Consider the following 26,635-nt stretch of genomic DNA (forward strand, 5'->3'; position numbering starts at 1 on the left):
GTAAGATAAAAGATATGTTCAAATACCACAGAGCATCTTTTTCTGGTGATAAATATGATTTCCACCTCTAGTATATCTCTGCACAACCGACAATAGCTAAGCCAAGTTTGGGACAGATTACATTTGAAAGAGCAAGTATGTACGTTAGGGACAGGGTAGGAGGCAGGTAAGAACACACTGTCATTTTCCTAATCTACCACTTATAGACTAAAACTTATATTTTCATTTTCTCATCAGATTTCTACTTTTCATAGTTTTCACAAAGCAGAATGTATATCCTTGGCACTAATGTGAGTAAAACAAATGAAAAATACTTGAGTGTTGGATAAAAGACAAACAGTACACAGAAAGTATTAGGAGCAGTGGTAGTGAAATAGGAAGTTGATATTCTGCTACATAGGGATCATGAATGGCAGAAATATTACTAATAAAGACCAAGCACTCTGTCTTAGGAAATAACAGTGAGCATCCTGTAAAAACAAAGTTTCAGCCCAAGGCCACTCATGTTTTAGCATTACAGGTTTCAGTTTATTTCAAGATTTCATCATCAGGTGATTTTAATATGTTACATAGTGACTTGTCAACTGAAGTGATCTGAAGAGGCACTAACAATGTAAGTGTATCTGTGCTCTGATTGTTGAAACAGTTCAAAAGTTACTGTGTCATATATTCAAATCATCTAATGATGGCTTGTCAATTTCGAAACTCATAATAATACACTTTTTCTGATAATTAATAAAAAAACTGTGTTGAATATTGAGGCTTGCACAACACCTAAATAAGAAATGAACTCTGTGTCCACTCTGATCTCTGCTACCATCTTTGCATTTGGGCAAAAATTACACCGTTTTTACAAATGTTTTTAAGAAATAATAGACATGTTAGGTCCAGAAGATAGATTCCAATATCAATGAAAACTAAGCTGTTCTAATTCATAACACTATACCTTATTACAAGGAAGTTATTTACAACCACAATCTGACATTTAAAACTTCTTTTGCAGTTACAAATATCTAAAGAACTAGTACTAGTCATTACAACAGCATAACGTTTTGCACATCAATCGGAACATCAACAGATCATTCTCAAGGTGCAATTACAGCAATAATACTGAACTGTATATCAACAAAAAATTGTAAAGAACATTTTCCTTTGATCATGGATTACGATTTTCATAATTTTTTTCTTCCATATTTCATGAATGTCGTGCCCCCCACCACAAGCTTTAAAAAAAACAGAGAGACAGACATACTGATTATTATTGGCAGACAAATGTGACATGTGACACACTTGAGCTCTGGAGCTAAGGAACTGTTGTGACACATTATCATTCTGTTGAAAGAAATTTAGTGAAAATGCATCCAAAAATACCACTTACAGAATATCACTGTTGCAAACCAAGTATTGTAATGTGCACTAATTTTGCAACCCTCTATGAATTTCTAGATGTTCAAAAAGAGGAACCACGTAAGTGAAAATGAAGAAAGTGCACGGAGGAAAGAATCGTGGTTTCAGAGCTGAAGAATAAACAGACATTAAATACTGGCTCTGGCAACATAAATTTTGGGTGGCAGAACCTTCATTTGTTCATCAAATTCATTAACTAGTGCGAACATGGTATATAATATCACACAACAATATTCAGATGTGGGATTTATGAACAGCAGGTACAGGAAAACCACAAAAATGTCAGTAATAATGGTTGGTTGTTTGGTCGATTTTGTGGGAAGGGAGTAAACAGTGAGGTCATCATTCCCATCAGAATACAGAAGGATTGAGAAGAAAGTCATCCACATCCTTTCAAAGAAACCATCCCAACATCTGTCTGAAGTGATTTACGGAAATAACAAAAAATATAAATCTGGATGACCGGATGCGGATTTGAACGGCCTTCCTCCCGACTGCACCAGCTCCCTCAATCAGTGATAATGAAATATGTACAGTACAAAGGTTGCAACTTTGAAAACAATTTTTATTTTCAACAAAACACAAAATTTTCAGTTTATAATCCAAACTCATTATATATACAACACTGTAAGTTGGAAATAGAGCAGCACATCTTATCTAAAATTTTGCCTTGCGAGTTCTGGATTAAACTGAGAATTGTACTTCTGTTTTACAGGCACTGCTATGGTTTCAGTCTTTTCTTCTTCAACAGTTTCACCTCGTAACCTAGCTAGCAGAGCTTCAGCTTTTCGTTTTTCTTCAGCCTCACGTTTCAAGCGTTCAGCTCGTAACTGCTCTAAGTTAGGCTTTTGGTCATGTTGATCTTCATCATTGCTAACTTCACTGTTCACTTCAGAGCTCTCATCACTGCTAATTCTCTTTGACTTCCGATGCTTTTTATGTTTCTTCTTCACTTTTTTGTTCTTTTTATGCTTCTTCTTTCTGTCTTTATGTTTCTTGTAAGTGTCTAAATTGTTATCTATTATGCTTGTATGAGCACTTACTTTCTTGTTAGCATCTGCTGTTTTGTTTTTCTTATTCAAATATTGTTCTTCCTTAACACCTAAATATTTCCTTATATCTCGTAAAGGATCATTAAGTAATTTGCTCTTTGTAGATACTTCTGCATCCATTCCCATTAATGGTTCTGCTTTCTTTCTGTCAGGAACTTTATCATACCACGGAATTTTCCCAGTGGCTTCAACAGTGTCCTGGCCTAGGTATGTTAAATAACCAATTTGTTTTTCATATTTCTCTTTTTCTTCTTTTATTTCACGTTCATGCTCTTCATTCTTAAGTGATGATACAATTTTGCCCTCTTCCAGATCATCAAAGAGATTGACATGTTGTGCTTTATTTGTAATTTGAATTCCACCTTCATCGGGAGACTGACCACCATCCTTTCTTGCTTTTTTGCGGAGTAAAGCAGTGCGGGCCTCTTGTTCCTGAAACAATCAGAATGATAGTCTAAAATGAGCTGTCTCTAAACCAAGACATCAACAGAAGTGTAGTAAGGTTTTATTTTTGGTATTCAATAAGAGTTAGGTGAGCTCTCTTTTTATTTAATATGTCATACTTCATATTTGTACACTAAATATGTTTGAAACTGAAGTCTTCAATAATCAATATGTTATGCCATAGAGGTTCTGAGTACAAGCGTTGTGATCTTTGGTCGTCTGTGCATTGTTGTTGACAATGTATCATTCAGTGAGAAGTAATGAGTTGGGTGTTGGTCCCACTGCTGAGTAGTCTGTAAATAGCTAGCATAACACACAGATGCAAACACAAAGGATGTTCCTTTTTGAAATATGATTTTGTAAAGACTGATTGAGAACCGTGAAGATGTTCAGGTAATGTCGTTGCTGCATTGCTTGCTCGTGCGAAATTTATGATGAGTTTGAGAAAAGCAAATATTTAACACAATCTTTCTTTATTGATTTGGGTCAGTTAGTTTGACTGACTGCTGAGATGCTGGCATAGCTTGGACTCCAGAGTTATGATTCACTACTCTTTTGCCATTTCATTAACTAATTTCATGGTAGAGACATATTTTTTACAAGAAGTGATTTTTGTAAAGGTGGTTGTAATAGTTAAGGAGTCAAGTTCCTCACACAGTTCTGAATGCTAGTCTCTTTTCAATCATTCACTAAGCTGAGTTTCTTCCCCCATCTTCTCATGAAAGTTCAATTTCGTAACTATGTGTCATTACAGTGCACTGAGCAGAACAGTCACTCAAAACAAAAAGGCATGGTGTGAATAGCATAACTGCATTTCCTAGCACTGAACTTGACAAGGTGTTTATTTAGTCGGTTTGCTGCTGTGCTGTATTTAAATATGTACCACTTTCGAGCAGTACCGAATTTCCATTGCAAGGTAGGTCATGAAAATTGGTTAGGGACAGTCAAATAATTCAAAGTCAAGTTTTGGATTTCAAAATGATTATCAGGTCCAGCTCAGTAAAGTTTAGTTCAGATCTCATTTACTTTTACAGACAATCTTATTTTTACAGTGCAGGTTTAAATATGCACCTGAGTGTCATTTAGTGTTCAGGATTTTACTTAGTTTTGGTACATAAATCTGCAGGACAATTTTCACAGAAGCATTTTGGTAATTATTCTTTCAATGTTTGGTTTGCAATTTTATGCAGAATTTTTACTCTCTTAGATTTCATGTGTTGGAATTGCAAGTCACATACTACGATGTCACACATTATAGCACTGTCCACTGCACTGCATGATACAGAATTTCAAAGGACAGTCTCTTGAGTAGCCTACACAAATTTTCGTTTTCTAGTTATTTCTGGTAAAAATTAATTGCAATACAATTACACAGTTTCAGATGGGTTCAGCAACTCATGTCACCAGAGAGAGTTTACGTAAGCATCTCCTTGCATTGGAAGTTCACATTACAACACAGACATACATCAAAGTTTAAGAATAAGAAACCAATTTACATATGCAACAACAACATTATAAAACAAAACAGTTACACAGAACAGGATGTTAACAATAAAAACTGTGGTAGATGTTAGTATAAAATTGTTGAGGCTTTTGTGGGTAGGTGTTAACATACTGCCTATTGGCTTCTGTCTCAGGTTCTTCAGCCAAAGCTTCTTTGACGACTTCTCTGACAATTCACCACCATAAGTAGCTGATATTGTCAAAGTGTCCCTCTCCTTTGACAATGCAAGCCACTCATGTTGGTGAAAGGTCAGAAAATCGTCAAACAAATGCCAGCTGAAGCACCCAAGACAGAAGCCAAAAGCAATATGTCAGTAGATGTTAGCATTGGATAGACATCCTAAACTACAGTACAAAGTCTGGCAGTGGGTGCACTGTGCCAATATTAACTATTCTTCATTGAAGTTCACTCACGAGGGGAAAATGACTGACTGTATGCCTTTAACATCCACCATAATCTAATAAAAGATATATGATGATAATGGTAGAATTACCGTACAACCTACTTTTGAAAGTCACCCCTCAGAGTGTGCTCAACAGAATTTCCTGAGAAAAAAGTCATTTCTTTCAGTGATTCCCATTTAAGTTTCCTGAGAATTGTTTTCCTATGGGTTATATTGACCTGTCACAATCGTGGCAGCATGTGTTTGGGTTTCTTCAATGTCTTTCGTCAAGTCAACTTCATAAGGCACCAAATAGCGCAACAGTAGTATAAACCAGAGTCATGTAAGGGTTTTGCTTCATAGATGCACTGCACTTTTGCATCATCACCCAACAAAAGCAAGTCTTCCATTTACCATTATTACTACTGATTTTATGAAGTTGTTCCAATTAATGATTTTTTTTCACGTTTTCAGATATTTATCTCATTATAAAATTTGCAATTTTCCGAATAAAATGATACATATATCACTTATAAACTCACATGGGAAGTATTTTATTTTTTTAAATATAATCTACACCGGTTGAAAATGTTAAAATTTTTACATGCATTACTTCAACATCTAATAGAATCGGTAATTTTTTTTATACAGAAGGCTGTGGATTGCTGTGTTATAAAGGTCTTGTCCAGAAGATGATGGGCACTAGGTTGAAGAAGTTGAAACAAAGTTTGAAAGACAAGAAACTTTCTGATGGTAAAACCATAAGAGGCAGGCTGACAGACAAAATTATTGATGAACTACAGCAGTATTATGGGATGGGCAAAACAAATAATACCGAGGATTTGTTGAAAATGAAGCAGGCAGTATGGGCTACCTTCTTCCACAGACTGTCAACAGATGAAAAACCAGTACACCACCTTTGCCCTCCTGGACCTGATTCATGGTGCAATTACTGCAGTGGGGGGGGGGGGGGGGGGGGGGGGGGTCAGTGATGCTGTTATTGCTTTTAATGAGGGCAACATTGGTAGGGTGAAAGTGCTGCAGCATATGGGAATTAATTCTGGACAAGGTTCGCATTGATAAAGCAGAGTATGCAGCACAGTTGGCCACTAAGGAGTCCAGAGGGAGAAAAAAAACTTGGAAAAAGATCAAGAGGATGATATACAGCATGGTGCAGGGTGCTTCTGAGTGACTAAAAATAAAAAATTAAGCATACATTAAGTGAGCTACAGTCTTCTGAAACTTTAGAAACTGTTCCCAAAAATTTACATTTTCTGTTGCATTTTTCCCTAAATCTCAGAAACCACTTCAAGTGGGGAGTAATAACATACATATCCTGATTCTACTGAGCTAAAAGAAGAACATAATGTTACGTATAAAATTATTTAGGATAATATACAAAAAAGTACACAAAATTTTAACTGTGTAATTAAAAAATTATATTTCTGAAAGCAGTGGCTGAAATGCAATTATTGTAATTCAGTAGACTCAGAACATACAGTTTAATGTCCTGCAAAAGTTTCATGTCAAAGGCTCACCTGAAATACAGAGAAGCCAAGTCACTAAATTTAACATTGTCGGGATAGGGCGTTCCAACTCCCCTTAACTCTGTATTTAAACAATGTGGAATGTCGAAAAGCTTTTATTGGCTTACAAACTTACGATGTTTTCACAGTGTTTTTATAAAATTGTCACCCAAACCGCTCAATCATCACAACGAGAGTGTCATGAGAGAGCATAATTTATGCAAGACATCACTAATGGTGGCAAATCTCAACTCAAATTTTAGAGTTAACCAACCATATTACTTTCAAATAAAAATATTTTGTAAGAGCAGCAAATGCATTAAGTAAACTCTCCTCCAGTCAGGGTATCACATAGAAGAGGAGTTCGTTGTATTTGCTAGATGTTTTTGACAGGTTGTTGTGATCTACAGCCGCAATTAACATATTAAATACAACTACTTTGGAGTAGGAACTTAAGAACAGTCTTGGAAGTAATCCTGAACCAGTGAAAGCTTTGGAATTACAGGAACAACAAGGACAGTCAATACACGCACATCTTAAGTACAACAAAGATGATGTACTATTTACTCAACAATACTGTACATTACAAAAGGTTTTCAAAATGGCGACCACCACTGTTAATATAGGCATCTTCATAGGATAGACTAGTGCATTCTACCAAGTACACCAGGCACCACACAAACCTCATCAGTTGCTAAAAGTATCCTGTGAGAAGTGTTTCTTCATACCCAGAGTCAATATCCCAGGTGTCTGACTGGAAGGGAGTTGTCACCTTGATTCCCTGATCTGATGTCTCTTGACCTTTTTTTTTTTTTTTTGGCAGGGGGGGAGGGGGGGGGGCATATCAAAAGTCTCATGTACATGATACCAATTCCTCACCTGGATACTTGCAGTGACTGTCGAGGTCCATGCAATGCTTGGTGTGCTTGCTAAAATGCGCCAGAATTTCTGTGGAGATGTTATGCCTACACTGAACGTGGTGGTCACCATTATGAACAGTTTCGGTAACATACAACATTGCCGCGTAAACAGTACATTACCTTTGCTGAACTTAACGTGTGTGTGCATTCATTGTCCTTGTATGTTCTTGACATTTCAAAGGTTTCACTGGCTCACGATTAGTTCCAAGACCATAAGTTCCTATTCTGAAGTAGTTGCAGTCTGATTCCTCTATCAGCTTCTCAAATTTGTGAACACACTTTTGAATCCCACTGTATAATTGCTGATCTGGCGTATGACATAAACATTTAATTGAGGACACCTTATAGACATAGGTCAGGTAACATGTGATACAACATAGCCATCTTTGAACACAGACCCACTAATTTGTTGAAGGATAAAATAAGGTTTAGGCAACCACAACTTTCTCGATGTAGTGACAGCTGGTAGCAACATGCACATTGGAGATCAACAAGAAGATGAATTCCATATTCATTTGACAGACTACAATATCTGCAGAATCCACAATAGTCAGACATTATGTTTTGGGTCTATTTTATGCCAAGATAAATGAGTTTTTGTTTAATTCAAACTGCTCTATGTGTCAAACTCAGTCTTACTTCAGTGCAATATTGCCATTAAATTCCACCAAGACAGCATTCAACTGTGTAGTGCCTAGAATTTCCATGCTTTATTTTCAGAATATACTTCCTGCCTCACAGTCTACTTGCAGCAGCTGCTGGACACTCATGATAATTGTCTCACAGACAGTAGACAACTGACTCACTAGTGCTAATAAAATGTGGACTTTGATCAAAGCAGCACGGCAAAAAATAACTCAAAAACACATCTACCACTTGAACAGTTCAACCAGAAGTCCTTTATTTTACATCTCAGCAGCTCAGACAATACTGTATCTGTAACAGAGTTTCTGTTGTAATATGTGAAATTTCAATAGTCTAAAAACGAAAAAAAAGATGGAATTCATTAAACTTGAGAAACATATCTCATATTGGCAACTGTAAACTATCATTATGATTACCTGAAGCATATCTTATATTGGCACTTGTAAATTATCATTATTATTACCTCATTTCTACTCATTCTAACTACTGAGCAAATGTTTCCTTTCTGAATATACAAAAGTATTCTCTTCAATAAGCTACTATTTCCTTATAAATATAAAGAAAAGGATCTCCAAGTTAAATTACAGATGAGCAAAAAAACCGACCTGCTACTTACAAATGGTATTGGAGGTCTTTGTATTTTAAACATTGTGCAGAGCACTAGTTTCTGGTTATGATCCGAATAAATTAAAGTGTGCCAAATTTGGAATGCATTTGACTGGCAAATCTGCCTAATGCGATGTATTACAAAATTCTATAATTTTGTCTTTTATTTTCAATAACTATTTCTTATAACATTCATAAACAGTTGCCCCTGCCCCAATACCTACATGGAATATGTTTTATTAAGAGTACTGACTTTTTCAAATACTTTATATATTCCTCCACGAAAGTGCAAAGTAAGTTACTGCTGTGTCAGTTTATTAAGTTACAGATGTTTTCTTGCCCACTCAACTGTATCTTATCCCTGTGAGGTGTTTTGCATTTATAATCTTCTTCCTTTCACGTGTGGAGATCTTCTTTGTGGAGCAGGCTGAAAGTTAACACCTTGGTTTACACTACCAGCTAGATAAGTGGGCCTTCCACAGAACGGTTGAACACATGGGACCTAACTGAATACTGAATCAAAAGCTTATAGGTGACAATACAGGAAAGAGCCTGAAACAATATATAAGCAACCATAATAGGATTGAATCACACCACAATTCTTTATCAACAATGATAGCTGAGAAAACAAAGTTATCTGCCCAATACATCACCGTAATTAATATTTAAGAGGTCAATTTAAAACTAATAAAACATCTTATTCCTTCAATATTTGGCAAAATAAAAGCAACAAATAAGAAAGGTGATGCCAATATGCAGGCATTAAGTCAGATGGTCACTAGCACAATATTTTCATGACAACTATTTACCAGTATTTGGTGCTACTGATATCTTAAGAAGATATTTTGTGCTTATATATTGTCTTCAGGCTCTTTCCTGTATTGTCACCTATAAGCTTTTGATTCAGTATTCAGTTAGGTCCCATGTGTTCAACCGTTCTGTGGAAGGCCCACTTATCTAGCTGGTAGTGTGAACCAAGGTGTTAACTTACAGCCTGCTCCACAAAGAAGATCTCCACACGTGAAAGGAAGAAGATTATAAATGCAAAACACCTCACAGGGATAAGCTACAGTTGAGTGGGCAAGAAAACATCAATAACTTACTTTGCCCTTTCGTGGAGGAATATATAAAGTATTTGAAAACGTTTTAATGGAAAAGGGCCTGCAGTCAAACTGAGGCATCTTCATCAGCAGCAGAACGAGTCACAATACAGATGGCCACGCAGTTATTGTTGTGAGTTATCCCAATCTATCACAGTAGTTATGTACAGCAAAGCAATATAACTCATTTCATGAGTTTAAAGGTTCAAGCAACGGAACATGAACAATTATCCTGAAATTTATTTACATGTCAAGTTCTGTAGGACCAAATTGAGGAACAAATCTCCAAGGTCATGGAACACGTCAGTACATGAAATTACAACATAAAAGTAATAACAGATAAAATAAAATGTTTATGAACCCAAAAAGAAGTCAAGCCAGAAGTTTAAGCAAACACAATCAACAATATAACATAAGAATCAGCTTAATTTTTCAAGGAACTCCTCAACTGAACAGAAGGAGTGACCCATGAGGAAACTTTTCAGTTTCGATTTGAAAGCACGTGGATTACTGCTACGATTTTTGAGTTCTTGAGATAGCTTACTGAAAATGGATGCAGCAGTGTACTGCACATCTTTCTGCGCAAGAGTTAAGGAAGTCCGATTTAAATGCAGATTGGATTTATGCCAAGTATTAAGTAAATGAAAGCTTTTTATTCTTGGGAATAAGCTGATATTGTTAACAAGAAACGACAATAATGAATATACATATATTGAGAGGCCAATGTCAAAATACTCAGACTAGCGAAAAGGGCCAAAAAGAGGTTCACAAACTTATACCACTCATTGCCCGTTGCTAAGCCAAAAATATCCTTTTAGAATGGGAAGAGTAACCCAAAATATAATATCATATGAGATAAGCGAAGGAAAATAAGTCAAGTAGACTAATTTTCGTGTCAAACAATCACTCACTTCAGATACCATTCGAATAGTAAAAATAGCAGCATTAAGATCGTGAACGTGGGCTTACCATGACAGTTTACTATCTATCTGATCAACCACAAATTTGGACTGGTCAGTTTCACTAATCTATACATTCCGTGAAATTAAAACATCGGAGTCTTATTGTGATTTAGCGTTAGTTTATTTTCTACAAGTCACAAACTTATTTCATGAACTGCAATATTTGAAACTGAGCCAATATTGCACACAACATCCTTTGCTACCAAGCTAGCGTCATCAGCAAACAGAAATATTTTACAGTTACCCGTAATACAAGAGGACATATCATTTATATAAATTAAATAAGGAACAGGAGTGGCCGTAACAATGATCCCTGCCCCCCCCCCCCAATTTGACCGTACCCCATTCATATCCCACTTCACAGTCATTCTCAGCACTGTGAATAATGACCTTTTGCTGTCTGTTGTTAACCCTTTGAATGTGAAGGTAAAGATGTATCGTCACCCCCTAATGATGCTAATACTGTCAGGGTGCCGATTTGTCGGTACTCTGCTTCGTCTTGTTTATCTTACAGAATCGGGCGCTAGATGATTTTGGCGTGCTGATTACAGATGCTCTTTGACTCGAGCTACGTGTAGGTCGATAGCTATCGACAATTCAGCATCGTTTCAGTGAAATATTAGCATTCAATTATTACGCTTTTGCATCGTATGTTTATTGACGTCGAGTTTCGCAGTATATGTTTACATTGTGTTATTGCATTCTACGTTCTTGTTTTTGTGCAGTACAGTTATTTATCATTGTTTCTGTGTGTTTTTTTCACGTTAAGCGTTTACACTTTGTTTATTTTCTCCACTTTTTATGAAAAATGCGGCCTACACCAGGCCACAGCAAAGGACTTACCGACAAAGAAATTTGTGAACTTTTATATTTTACTAGTGATACAGAGTGCTTTAGCGAATGTAGCAACAGTTCAGAAAGTGACAGTGATGTACTTGACAATATTGTGAACGAAAGTGAAGACGAAGTGGAAGATGTACAATACACTGAAGCAATTGCGCCTGAAACACTACAGCCATTACCACATCCATTTCAAGAGCTGCCAGGGCCAAAACATATGCCACCAGCAGGATGTCCTGTGATAGAATATTTCAATATATTCTTAACTACAACGTTCCTGCAACTTATTGTAACTGAAACAAATCGTTCAGCTAAACAGTTTGTAACTAAACATGCTACATTGTCCAAACCATATAAGAAATGGAAGAATGTGACAAGTACCGAGGTAAGAGGTTTAATTGCTTGCTTATTAAATATGGGACTCAATAAAAGGCCCACAATGCTCTCATACTGGAGCACAAAACCGTCACTGGCATTTCCGTGGTTTGGTAAAATGTTTTCTGCCCACCGATTTAGGCATCTTATGAAATTCTTTCATCTTGTGGATAGTGAGAAATGTCCAGCACCAGCCATCCTGATTATGTCCCATGTATCAGATACCAGCCATGGGTAGATCATGCTAATAATATATTTAGACATCATTACATACCTCATGAACAACTTAGTATTGATGAGAGTCTAGTTGCCACTAAATGTCACACTTCCCTATTACAGTATTTGCAACTGATGATCCTCGTGGTTCTCCGGGTCTGAGAAAACTTCCAGAGAAGAAAGAGTCAAGATGCTGTGTGTGTACTAGTGAAGAAAGGAAAAGAAGGTCAAGAACTGTTTGTAAGAACTGTTTGCAATAGATGTAATAAGGGTTTGCATGGTGAATGTTTTCCTAAACACAAATGCTAAGTCATACAGTAGACACGGAAATTCTGTAATGTTCTCTTCAAATAAATGATTATTAACTTTCTGAATAATAACACAAATTTGATGTCCGTCATGTCATTTTACTCACAAATGTGTGTAGATTCTATGGACTGTACTTAGCCTTCTTAAACTGAAGCACAGTGTTGGATATATGGAAACAAAGTCAAATTTATAATATCAAAAATTAAAAAAAAATATTTTATCTGGACTGTCACAATCAAATTCATTTGAAACATTATAATAATCTATGTAAGCCATAATATTCTACATACTTTTATGGATAAGTGGTGATTTTTTCATATTTTTAAAGTGAATACTGAATGATATATGGCAGTTTAAATAGAATGTAGCAAAACAATATAAATACGCGTGACATTTTTAGCACACACCACTCCAAATCGGGTGACTGCAAAAGGGTTAAAGTAAGAGCTGAACCAATTGTTACTCTCCGTATTCCATAAGGGTCAAACATCTGGAGCAATATTTTGTGATCAACACAATCAAATGCCTTAATTAAATCAAAAAATATGCCTAGCGTTCAAAACCTTTAGTTTAACCCACCCAGTACCTCACAGAGAAAAGAGAATATAGCATTTTCAGTTGCTAAATGACTTCTAAAGCTGAACTGTATATTTGATAACAAATTATGTGATATAAAACGATCAACTATCCTTACATACACAGTCTTTTCAATAGCTTTAGCAAACACTGATGGCATAGAAATAGGTCTAAAATTATCCCTTTCTCTCTTTTTATAATGCAGCTTTACTACTGAGTATTTTAATCACTGTTCAGGAAACTGACCATTCCTAATGAAAAAATGTGCAGCACAGTACTTAATATTCTGCTACGTACTCCATCATATCTATGAGAGTCCTTAGCCTTCAGTGATTTAATTATTGACTCAATCTCCTCCTTGTATGTATCACAGAGGAGTATTTCAGATATCTATCTTGGAAAGGCATTTGTCATGAGTGTTATATGATTCCCTGGAGAAACTAAATTTTTATTTAATTCACCAGCAATGCTCAGAAAATGATTGTTAAATACTGTACATATATGTGATTTATCAGTAACAGAAATATTTTTACTACAAACTGACTTTATACCGTCGACCTTGTGCTGCTGACCAAACGCTTCCTTCACCACTTATCATAATGTTTTAATTTTATCCTGTGAATTAGCTATTCTATTTGCGCACCACATACTCTTTGCCTTCGTAATAACATTTTTAAGCACCTTACAATACTGTTTGTAATGGGCTACTGTAGCTTGATTGTGAATACTTCTAACATTTTGATATAATGCCCACTTTGTTCTACATGATATCCTTATCCCACTAGTCAGCCACCCAGGCTGTCTTTTACTGCTAGTATCCCGTCTAGAAAATACTAATGGAAAGCAACTCTCAAAGAGCATGAGAAATGTGTCCAGGAAAGCATTATATCTGTCATCTATGTTATCAGCACTGTAAGCATCCTGCCACTCTTGTTCCTTGGCGAGGTTTAAAACACTCTTTATTGCCATTGGATTAACTTCCCTACATAATTTGTAATTATATGTGACTGTTGTTTGAGTAGAAAAGCCTTTTAGTGTTAAAATATGTGCATCGTGGTCTGAAAGGCCATCCACCCTTTTACTAACAAGTTGCCCATCTAGTAATGAAGAATGAATAAAAATATTGTCTATGGTTGTGCTACTGTTCCCCTGCACCCTAGTTGGAAAAAAAAATACAGTCTGTATCAGATCATATGAATTTAGGAGAGCTACCAACATGCTTTTTCTTGCACAATCATATATAAAATTTATACCGAAGTCACCACATATAACTAATGTCTGGTATTTCCTATAAAGTGAATCAAGAATCTTCTGCAGTTTGAGCAGAAATGCTCTGAAGTCAGAGTTAGGGGACCTATAAACAACAAAAATTAGAAGTTGAGTTTCACAAAATTCAACTGCGCCTGTACAACATTCAAATATTTGTTCAATGCACAATCATATATAAAATTTATACCGAAGTCACCACATATAACTAATGTCTGGTATTTCCTATAAAGTGAATCAAGAATCTTCTGCAGTTTGAGCAGAAATACTCTGAAGTCAGAGTTAGGGGACCTATAAACAACAAAAATTAGAAGTTGAGTTTCACAAAATTCAACTGCGCCTGTACAACATTCAAATATTTGTTCAATGCAGTGCCATGATATGTCTATGGACTCAAATGGAATACAGTTTTTTTACATACATGGCCACTCCCCCACTCCACAAGGATCTCCTTGAAAAACAGCCAGCTAATCTGTATCCCGGTAAAGGAAGCCTCTGAACTGTCAAATTATTTAATTGATGCTCTGATATACCAATAATTTCCTCTTACATTTTGACGAAATATGTTAATTCGTTATCTTCTTGGAAACATGATGACCTCTGAAGGTGATTCCTTAGTTAGAGGGACCTCCTTTAAGTAGGTATACCTATCACCTGACATCAATATACAAATGACGCAACTCTAACACCAACTACAACAGAAATTTTTCAGTCAGTGATCTCACCACAACCCACTAGACAGTCACCTATAAGCTTTGCCAGCCTCCCCTTCCCATACCTATTGAGGTGCAGGCCATGCCTAGTGAAACCCAATCTCTGACACAAAAATAAGAAAACAATAATGATTCAGATTGTATTGCAATTGCAGCAACTAGTTACATACATTGGAAGAGCTTTATTTCTGCAGTAGGGAAGTTCTGGTAGAAAGCAAATACTTCAGGAGTAAAGGAGACCACTCATCCAAAAGCAGAAGCCTTCAGTCATTGATGACTCAACACTTCTGCTTTTCAGTAAAGTGGCCTCCTTTACAGATGAAGAGCATTATTTCTTTAGACCACAACAGTTTCAAACATTTCCTGCTCATCTTTTTAGGGTCTACAGTCAATATGTACATTTTATGTGGATAGTGCACACATTGGCTGCAGTACACATGAAATGCTGGGAAACAACTTTAAGAAATAAAGACTTCAGCAGATGTGACGGATGCTGTCATTTCAATACAATTTGTAATTTTTGTACATCTACAATGGGCAAATATTATTAATAAGAGTGCATCAATAAGGTGTACCAGGATGTTGTTACACGTCTCTGTCTCCCAAGAAAAAATACTTACAGCCAATAAAGCCCTCCTCTGCCTTTCTTTTTCTTCCTCAGCAGCTTTTGCTTCATCTCTCCGGACTCTGGCTATGTTCTCTTTGGTGCGGACATGCCATCTAAATACAAAACAGTTAAAGCATACTCATGAAACAAAACAAAAAATATCGCATATACAACACAGTATAATGATTTAGTTACTGACTGGCAACAGATCATGAGCAAACAGCCCAGTCCCATTTTCATGCTTGGTTAAGTAAATAAATTCAAGGAATGGACAATTTATCTTTTTTATGCGAGTCTCCTCAAATTTTCTTTCTGTTAGGCCTATATTGTAAGTAACTCTATGCTATAGTGGAGGTGACATGAAATGAGTTTTTCCACGTTTAAAACCTAACTTAGTATCTCTCTGAGAGATAGAATCTCTCCGAGAACACTATTTTTCTCTATTAATAATGTGCAGGAAGTTCTGGTTGAAAATTATGAGGGATGGGGCTTGGCTAGCTTTTGGAATGTACGTCATTTTTCTAGCTGTAGGAAAAACATGCACACAAACACACTCGCTCACATGTGCATATGTACTCCCTACATTGTGCTCAATCAACTGACAGCTCCACAGGAGTATGATCCCTGTGGCAGGGGATTGGGAGTGGCCACTCCCACAGAGATCATAAATGGTGGAACACCCATATGCAAGACCTGCACAATTCACTCACCCAGTACCACCTACTCCAATCCCGTCACAGGCTTATCCTGCACCATCAGAGGCAGGGCCACTTGTGAAAGCAACCATGTTACATACCAGCCCTGCTGTAACCACTGCACAGTGTTTTACATTGGTATGACAACCAAGCAGCTGTCGAATAGAATTAATGGCCATCACCAAACTGTTGCCAAAAACAAGGTGGACCACCCAATGGTAAAACGTGCAGCAGAGCACATGTGAGATTTCAATGCCTGCTTCACAACCCATACCATCTGGATCATCCCCACCACCACCAGCTTTTCTGAGGTGCGCAGATGGAAGCTACCCTTACAGCACCTTCACTCCCATAACCCTCCTGGCCTAAATCTAATGTGCCCCCCCCCCCCAATAGAGTTGTGTGTGTGTGTGTGTGTGTGTGTGTGTGTGTGTGTGTGTATCACCCCTGCCCCAGTACCCCCACCCAATTTGTGTCCCTACATCAGCTACTTGTGTGCTGTTATATAATGCCCAAGTCTACATGCTTGCCCTCAACTCCTCCCCTGCCTCCTGCCTCACTCCATCCCTCTCACCCCATCCCATATACTCACCATGGGCCAATAAAGACCTGGCAGTTGACTGATCTCAGTGTAGGGAGCCAAGCATGTGATGTGAGTGAATGTGCATTTGTGTGCACATTTTTCCAGAAAAAGGAAGTGCTTTCCAAATGCTAGCCAAGCTCCATACCCTTTGTGTGCCTATCGATGATGCAGTCCTTCTGCCTTTCGGTGAGTCATCTTAATATTCCAAAATAATTCATAATTTTTTCTACTTAATACCATGCTACAACTTCATTTCTTTTTTCTTTGTTTAGGTTTCCCTTAGCTCCAGTATTTCTATTAGTGCCTGTCGGTCGGTCTACTGTTCTGTACGTGCTCATCCATTTCTTTTAGTTCTTTCATGTTGAAATAATTTCACAGTTTGTTCACTGTTCTTAAGTGTACTTATTTTCAACACTCAGAATTTGAGATTCAAAACTTTTCTAGTCGTTTCGTAACTCCCTTAACTCACACCATAATGGTTCTTCTCTTTCAGAAGAGTTATTCACATCTTTTGTTATATGTGAGTGTAAGTTTCCACAGTTGCTGTCAGCTTCAATGAAACTTTTCTATGTACACTACCACATCATTATGTTACAATACTCAGCAATCTTTGGCAATTATTGCAAGTGGTGTTCATCAGGGAGATGTATTTATTACAACAATGTGCCACGAACATTATATAACTCAGTTTCTGTTTAGATGAAAGGAGTGAAGAGGAGGGAATTGATGACCTTTATTCATAACAAATTTTATTGACTGATATTGTTGAATGTGGAGCATACCAAGGCAAGACTAAAACATTTGGGTAAATCCATGAACTAGCCACAGCCACACTCCTACAAGAGGAATACAATAAACATTATGGCTGAGATTTCGAAAAAACCTGCCAATATGAATTGGGATGATGGATACAGGCTTGTGTCATCTTGGCTGGTTGTGGTAGCTGGCCCACAGTGTTTAAGAGGCTGACCTATTAAAAATGGTTATAAATATAGTGGGAATAGGCACACACCTCACTGTGTTGCCTTAGCTGTCTTCATGCATAACAGGAATGGTACTTATTATGTCACTTCTGTGGTTTTTACCTGCTCCTCATTCAGCAATATCACACAACCCTGAAGGAAATCATTCACAACAGTGTCCAAAACATCGGTGAATATCACAAACTGATGCCATGGTCACATAATCGCATAAATTTTACTGAATTTGTTTGGTTAAACTGTTTTCATTAATTCTGCACAGGGGTCTGACATGTCTAGCTCATTATTTTTATTATTGAAAACCATTGTCTTTTCAGTTTATATGTGGGTGAATTACCAACATCAACTTATGAACAAAAAAACACTAAAGAACTAAATATGCTGAAAAGCAGTAACCAGTCAATTAATAGATAAAAGTCAGAAAAGTAAATTAATACACACATCAAAAAAAGTTTTGCATCACCTCAGTTCCAAGAGTTCCGAAACCTGTACAGAAAATTGGAATAGAGATCAACATAAACATTATTCCTGCCTTTTGCTCATGTAAACCACACATTGCACATTGTGCCACCATACAGCGAGACTTTCAGAGGTGGTGGTCCAGATTGCTTTACACACGGGTACCTCTGATACCCAGTAGCACGTCCTCTTGCATTGATGCATTCCTGTATTCATTGTGGCATACTATTCACAAGTTCATCAAGGCACTGTTGGTACAGATTGTCCCACTCCCCAAAGGCGATTCAGCGTACATCCCTCAGAGTGGTTGGTGGGTCACGTCGTCCAAAAACAGCCCTTTTCTGTCTATCGCAGGCATGTTTGAAAGGGTTCATTGCTGGAGAACATGCTGGCCACTCTAGTCGAGTGATGTCGTTATCTTGAAGGAAGTCTTTCACAAGATGTTTACGATGGGGACACGAATTGTTGTCCATGAAGACGAATGGCTCACTAATATGCTGCTGATATGGTTGCACTATCGGTCGGCAGATGGCATTCACATATTGTACAGCCATTACGGTGCCTTCCATGACCACCAGCGGTGTACGTCGGTCCCAGATAATGCTACCCCAAAACAGCAGGGAATGTCCACCTTGCTGGACAGTGTGCCTAAGGCGTTCAGCCTGACCAGGTTGCCTCCAAACATGTGTCCGACGATTGTCTGGTTGAAGGCATATGCGAAACTCACTGGTGAAGAGAACGTGATGCCAATCCTGAGCAGTCCATTTGGCACGCTGTTGGGCCCATCTGTACTGCACTGCATGGTGTTGTAGTTGCAAAGATGGACCTCACCATGGACATCGGGAGTGAAGTAACACATCATGCAGCCTATTGTGCACAGTCTGAGTCATAACACAATGTCCTGTGGCTGCACAAAAAGCATTATTCAACATGGTGGTGTTGCTTTCAGGATTCCTCCGAGCCATAATCCGTAGGTAGCAGTCATCCACTGCAGTAGTAGACCTTGGGCGGCCTGAGTGAGGCATGTCATCGACAGTTCCTGCCTTGCTTTAGCTCACTCTGAGACGCCTGGACACTTCCCTTGTTGAGAGCCCTTCCTGGCACAAAGTAACAATGAGGACGCGACCGAACCGCGGTACTGACCGTCTGGGCATGGTTAACTACAGACAACCCAAGCCGTGTACCTCCTTCCTGGTGGAATGACTGGAACTGATCAGCTGTCAGACCCCCTCCGTCTAGTAGGTGCTGCTCATGCATAGTTGTTTACATCTTTGGAGGGGGGGGGGGGGGAGGGGGGGGGTTAGTGACATCTCTGAACAGTCAAAGGGACTGTGTCTGTGATACAATATCCACAGTGAACATCCATATTCAGGAGTTCTGGGAACCAGGGTGATGCAAAACTTTTTCTGATGTGTGTAATTTATCAACAGAAGTGTCTCACTTTCATTGTTTCTCACTACCAGAGTGTTCAGTAACCTATGTGCACTTTATGCCATATGCCATCACAGCTGTGGAAACTTTTATACTATCCATCCATCAAAGGACATCATGGTCCAGCAATTAGGTTGTACTTAAAATACTCTCAAATGTTGCAGGTACCATATGAAGCAACAGTTTCAATTCTTCTCAAATTTTACTGCATGTTGTGAGTTACATATAATACCAGAACAAGTCTTGAACACTCATATACAGGATTTGTAAGCTTAACTCCTGACAGTCAATTTACACTAATGTACACTTAAGGATGAAAATAACTTTTGTATGATGTGTCACTGCCAAGTAATGCAGCTCAACGATACTTTGACAACGATGCATAGAAAGAACTGCTACAGTATAGTACAGTGTCACAACAACATTAAATTGTGTGTGTACCGTGTTCGAAGATTTGGAGGTTAGTAAGCCCATGAAACATTATGCCTCCCCACACCTCAACACCTGGATTTCCAAAACGGCCATATTCGACAATGCTGGATGTACACTCATATGGCTAGAGGTGAGAAAACGTAATGCACACTTTGGTGGTTCAGGTGTTGTGTGGAGAGGTATAATGTTATATGGGTGTACTGACCTCCAAATCTTTGAACACAGTACACCCACCAGTCAACAATATTGTGACACTGAACTCTTCTCCCGTGTGTATGTTTTTGGGGGTGCATTTGGCCCTGACTTCATTTTTATGTATGAAGATGCGTGACTGCATCGAACGGTGCATGTGGATGAGCTCATGGAATGAGAGTATATCTGGCAAGTATACTGTCCCACTGGTTTCCCCAGCTTAATGTTCAGAAATTCCACATGCACAATGACCTTCCACCAGTTGCCAACCATGCTCATGGAGGAATGGAACACCCTACCATAAGAACTCCTTACTAACCTTGTGGCCAGCATCGCAGCACCTTACAGAACATGCACTGCCATCTTCGGTGCTCACAAATCCTATTACAAACACTTTCCCACCTACTGTTAAGTCCAAAGGACTATCATTACTCATGGTGACTCAGTGTAATTATTGTCTTTGAATAAAAGTGTCATTTTTATCACCTCATTGTGTATTTCTTTCTGTTACCTTCTGTGCTATGCTGTAGCACTTCTTTCTCTGTATGGTCAAAGTTTCATTGAGCAGTTACTTGATAGCGGCACATCATGCAAAAGTTATTTTCATCCTTAAGTTTTGCACACCTGTTTATATGTAAGTATACATACATACAAAACAAACTGCAAGATTGGAAAAATTCAGAATGCTGATCCTTTCCTTTTTCCTAAAATTCTTAGTAAACTTTGGATGAGAGATCATTTCATGGGACAAAAGGCATTACATCCAATTCCACCTGTCTGCTTTGACCCGTGACATCATCAATATGGCAGAAACCGCTACTTTCAGTGTATCCAATATGGTGACTATGATGTCACTACATACACATGCCAACAAATGCAACCATCAATAACAGAATAACTCCAAAAATAAAATGAAACTAAGGGGACAACACAGGAAATGGGGGTTTATGGTGGGGACAAGCTAAATATAGAACAATATAAAAACACCAACTACTCCAAAAACAAACACTACACAAAAAAATAATACTACAGCATTCCAATACACCAACAAAAACCACAGGGATCGATGACTTCCTTTGACCTGCATAGCTCAACCACAACGATCGATATCGAAAAACCAAAACCTACAATTATGAAAAATAGAACCAAAACCCCAACACCTCAAAAACCCAACAATCAGACAGCACTACATCAATTAACACACATCAAATCTACCATAAATAGTCACAATTCCTAGGGAATAAACCTAAAATAAAAAATACTTACCACAAACAGAATCCCGCAACACAATCTAGATAGGCCACTTCAAACACACGTGCATATACATACCCAAATGCATGGACACAAAGAAACACAAACAAAAAAAACCTCCTAAATCAACCACAACCTACCACCAATAAACCAACCCCAAACACCCACATCACACTCCCCCCCGCCCCCCAAAAAAACCTCAAACAAACAAAAAACACAGAGTAAACCAAAATCAATCACAGCTTACAAATAAAAAAAAACTGCAACTTGGCAAGCCCTCTACAACATAATCATAAACAATCCCCCCTCCTCATCCGCGCACAACCCGCCCCATTAACTCACCAACCAATACGCCCCCCCACCCCCTCAACCCACCACCCTAAAAAAAAAGTACAATAATCCCCATGGACGCTCTTCTGGCAGCAATACTCATCTAAATGACATTGCAGGTTGGAAGAGCAAATCTTCCCCCTCTCTATGACTTATTTAATCACCCTCCCCAAAAACCCCTCTATTATATTATTGCGCACCACAGTTTCATAATTTTTATACTCAAGCCTGTGATTAACAATTAAATGCTCATAACCCCTCTTCCCCAAACCCATATATGACAAAAATGCATCTGAAACTAAAGTACTCCCCTCCTCAATACATTCTTCAATCAAACCCACCAATTCCTTCTTAGTACGGCCCTCCACACCCCAAGAAACGCAATCAGCAAACCCACCCCCTGAAATCACAGCCACCCGCCCCCCTCCCCCACACTCACAAACCATCTCGAAATCTACTACTCCCATACTTCCTCTTATTAAACTGAGATTCATTGATCTTAACAACCACTCCAGGCCCACACAACTTACCCCCATACTCAGAACAAACCCCTCGACAAAAAGAAAACCAATCTAACACCCTTCTCTCATGCACAGGAGTCTCATGCGCACAAAAATTGACAGAAGACCTATAACAAAAATAAGAAGTCAACAAAACAATCTTTCTCATGGCCAACCTAGATTTCTCAAACCAGGTACTGCGTCTACGCGACAGCCAGATGTTATCCCACAGATACAGGCAATTATATGCTTCCCTGGTCCAAGGTGCCGAAACTCTCGTCAGCCTCTTATTATCACCAAAAGTGATGCACCTGACATACTCTGCAACCAGCCCCAATAGCTGCAAGAACTTAATAACTGACAGCATATCCTTACCCATCTCAGCATACAATGAAGCACCATTAAATTTCATGGTCATATTCATACATACCAACAGAAACCATACAGTGACTTAAATTTCTTACAACACAACAAACACCAAACCAATAAAACCTAACAAAAGCACCAAACACACAAACAAACAAAAACCTTAATAACTCACAGAAAACACTTCCAATCTACATTAGGCCACCAGCTATAAACACTCAGAGCTACGTGGCAACTGTCAAAACTGTACCTCAAATGAACCCAATACAATGTTACACTCAGCACACACATTATCACAGGGCATCATGAAACACAACATCTACAAATACAACCAACTCAAAAACTCCACGCCATAATGACGCCACACACCACAAAGTAGATGGGAGGAATCAGTTGCTTCCGAATCAACTCATTCACATTGTTCCAGAATTCGAACAAAGTTAGTATGTTAGGTGTCACTGCCCTTTTGGTGTGGCCACCACCATACATTCTCAGGATACGCAAAACTTTCATTAACTATACTGAATTTCACATTTAAAGTATTCTAATGTGAAATTTTAATACCAGTGAGCCTGTCTTATGCATCCTGGGCTTACAAGTCCCCTCCTTGACATGTCTGCTCCATAACTACCTATGGTGGATCTTCATCATTTGGTAGTACAACAGTTTTTAAAGTAGCTTTGAAGCAAGAGTTTAGAGGGCAGATTATAATGTGTTTTCACCTCTTTAAATAGCTATATGATATAACTAAAAATGTGACACTTCATTCACTTTACGTAGTGGACATTTCCACTCATATGCCAAGTAAAAGCAATTGACTTGAAGGGAATTGAGTAACAAACCACCCCATCACACCAAAACAGTGTGTGTGTGTGGTTCTTAAGAATCATTAGATAAAATGTACTAGGCTTACAGAGTAAATGGATACCTTACAGTATGAACATTAAAAAGACTATTTAAATATTCTCGATTCTCGTATGTTAAATGTTTGTTTGACAATGCTTCCATGCCATCATCACACAACATGCCACTCCATCATTTTATAAAAGGTTTCTCAGCATGATCATAAAATTGCTAATTGACTTGTGCAGCATCATGCTTTCTGTATTACACATCATGTCATTAAAATGACTGATAAAGATAAAAAGTCAGAAAACACCTTATGACTACTAAAATATGATGATTATCACTGTCCTCAATAAGCAGTATTAAGAAGATGAAATGTAACCCCATGAACATAAAGAATATAAAGGAATGAGAATATGGAAATGTGAACCTATATGTTAAAATTTTAATTTATGATGGAGTGATACATCAGGTGCTGTATGAAAACAAGTATCAAAGGGCAGCACACTCACTAGGTAGACAGATATGACTTGAAAGATACAAGAAACTGCAGAGATTTCACAAAGGAATGTATACTGAACAGTAACTATACAACAATGGAAAAGGGAAAATACTGTAAGCAATTTGTGGGTTGTCAACCACATAAAAATAAAATACTGTATGGAACTAGCTGCTCCACAAAATGTTAATCCCTTCTCCTTTTCCATCCAGTATTATGGTAAACTCTGTGACAAAACAAAACTTCAAAATATCTTGAGATTTGCTCAATCACCAGAAGACCGCTTGACAGCTGTACCAAAAGTCATGCTTTCAGCTGGATATGAATAACATTCAATTAAAATATGCTGTACAGAAAATAAAATAATTGCTGTGCATCTGTGAATTGCCTCATCAAAGGCACATGTTGAATGAGAGGATCACATTTTACTGCAGACTGAACAATCACTAACTGCATTGTGATTAGGCACCTAACTGGTTGGATGGTCATTTTGAAGCACTCAAAAGTGAAGTAATCCTTGTTGAGATACCTAAAATAATTACATACCTAAAAGCAGTGAAGAATATGATAAACCCCACCAACTTTGACCTGTGATGCTTTGAACAAATATTATGACTGTCACATGAAATGAAGCTTATTTCAACAATCAAAGCTGATCCCTGCAGGAAAACTTTTTTTTTTTCAATTTTTTTTGTGTGTTGTTCTGGTTAATAATATCTTCAAACACACAAAAGTTTTAAAAATATCAGACTTTTGAGGAAATAAAGGGTTCATCACAGAAGTTAGCGTGACTACGGAATGCACAATGTTTACGCAAAATTTATAACACATTTGTTGGCTTCACCAACTCATAACCTAGTCTTCACCTTTCAACATACCCTAGACCTCGGTCTACACTATCGGTTGGTCTGTCACCATGAAGTACTTTAAAAATAGTACTGATTGTAATATCATTGGCCAAAGCAGAACAGCGGTATTATAATCTTCATCTGAACCCCTACATGACCTCTACGCTCAATCGTTCCACAACATTTCGACAAAAATTGTGAAAATGTCATACGGATTATGAAACTGGCTATTTAGTCACACACAATAATTCCATTATCATATTTGTCCAGATAAAAGATTAAACGCTGGCAGCAACATATACTGTGCGAAATGTGAGCACACGATCATATATATCTGTGCAGTATTTCTTTTTCGTAAATATGGATAATGTTATGCATTAGAACAGGTTCCTGATCACTACTGCAACTAAATTCGCTATAGAAATTAGTATACAGAGAGAAAACTTCTAATGAACAACGAGGACACCAATAAACACCACCCACCTTTTCTTCGGAAGAATATTCATTGTTCCACTATGAAGCAATAATAATTCCTAAGGCAATGTTGATTCTTGGAGAATCACTTATCCTTCCATTCGTTACATATATGGCACAATTATTAAATTTTAGCCGTCAATTGTTAAACTACAATCGCTGATGACTCATTATTTTGAGTGTCCTGTTTCAGTACTGGATACTACAGCTCTCCGCCACTGACAAGTCGCCACAATATTTACAACCAAAGCTGCAAAACACAAACGCGTTTGTTTACGAGTGTTATAGAATCTCTGAATGTTCTATCGATAGGTTACAGTGATCACCAGTGATCTCTATGCTAACATGGAGATAACTGGTGATCCTTCGACCGTAGATACTAGGTTCGAAGTGGTGATCACACTTGTTGGTGATCACTGCCATAGAGTAGAAACATATCTGAAGTGTACATTAAGTTCTGCGAACTTTGTCAACATTAGCTCGAATTGTCTCGTGATCTCGGGAGGACGCTGTTTGTTTAACGCCAATTCACACCAGCCGCTACACTACGTCTCGTCACTTCAAAACAGTCCACAGTATATATCAAATGGCGGCATTCACATAGGTCGTCAACGAACCGTCAAGCCAGACCATATCTCTCTCGTCTGTTAAGTGCCAGACGCTACGTTTGTTTTGTTTGCAGATGACACAAACATTGCAATAAATAGAAAGTCAAGTACAGATTTAGAAATAGCTGCTAATCAATTTTTCATTGGCACTAAACTTTGCAAAGACCCACTACAGTTCTGTAAGAGATTTCATTCCAGCATGTGTGTAACACATGAAGGTATGCAGATAGAAAGGGTTCACAGATTACACTTCTGGGATTGCAACTCGATAATAAATTCAGCGAGGAGGGGCATACGACTGAATCCTGAAGTGCCTAAACAAGCCCGTATTTGCAATGCGAATGATGTCTGATGAAGGACAAATAAACATAAAAAACTTGTATACTTTGCTTACTTTAATTCTTTTATATCATATAGGATCATATCTTGGCGTAACTCGCCGAACCGAGCATTAGTTTTTAGAGTGCGAAAGCATGTAATAAGACTCATTTGCGGTGTAAATTCAAGAACGTCATGTAGAAACCTGTTCAAGGAACTGGGCATTCTAACCACTGCTTTTCAGTATATTTATTCCTTAGTGAAATTTGTTGCAAATAATAGCTCTCTATTTCCTGCCAATAGCTCAATACAGAATATCAATCCTAGGAATAAGAACAATCTACATAAAAATATAAAATCGCCTACCTTTCTC

At 37.8% G+C, this 26,635-nt stretch overlaps 1 protein-coding gene across 1 annotated transcript; it reads right to left on the reverse strand.

Annotated features, from left to right (window-relative positions):
• Positions 1-1,951: 1,951 nt before the first annotated feature.
• On the reverse strand, positions 1,952-25,637 carry LOC124606544 (leukocyte receptor cluster member 1 homolog). Its single transcript, XM_047138530.1, has 3 exons — positions 25,346-25,637; positions 15,464-15,563; positions 1,952-2,891 (listed from the first exon to the last, which is right to left on the reverse strand). Exons 1-3 carry the CDS (start codon positions 25,366-25,368, stop codon positions 2,061-2,063), a joined length of 954 nt encoding a protein of 317 aa, XP_046994486.1. The 5' UTR covers positions 25,369-25,637; the 3' UTR covers positions 1,952-2,060.
• Positions 25,638-26,635: the final 998 nt, after the last annotated feature.

This window comes from Schistocerca americana, chromosome 3, assembly GCF_021461395.2.
Source record: "Schistocerca americana isolate TAMUIC-IGC-003095 chromosome 3, iqSchAmer2.1, whole genome shotgun sequence".
Taxonomy (NCBI): domain Eukaryota; kingdom Metazoa; phylum Arthropoda; class Insecta; order Orthoptera; family Acrididae; genus Schistocerca; species Schistocerca americana.

Bases quoted from the DNA above. Each gene is read 5' to 3' on its own strand.
- LOC124606544 (XM_047138530.1), bottom strand. From the start codon at position 25,368: ATGAATATTCTTCCGAAGAAAAG. The intron at 15,564-25,345 runs GTGGGTGGTGTT...TTTTGTATTTAG, and splicing joins AATATTCTTCCGAAGAAAAG to ATGGCATGTCCGCACCAAAG. The intron at 2,892-15,463 runs GTAAGTATTTTT...TGATTGTTTCAG, and splicing joins AGAGGAGGGCTTTATTGGCT to GAACAAGAGGCCCGCACTGC.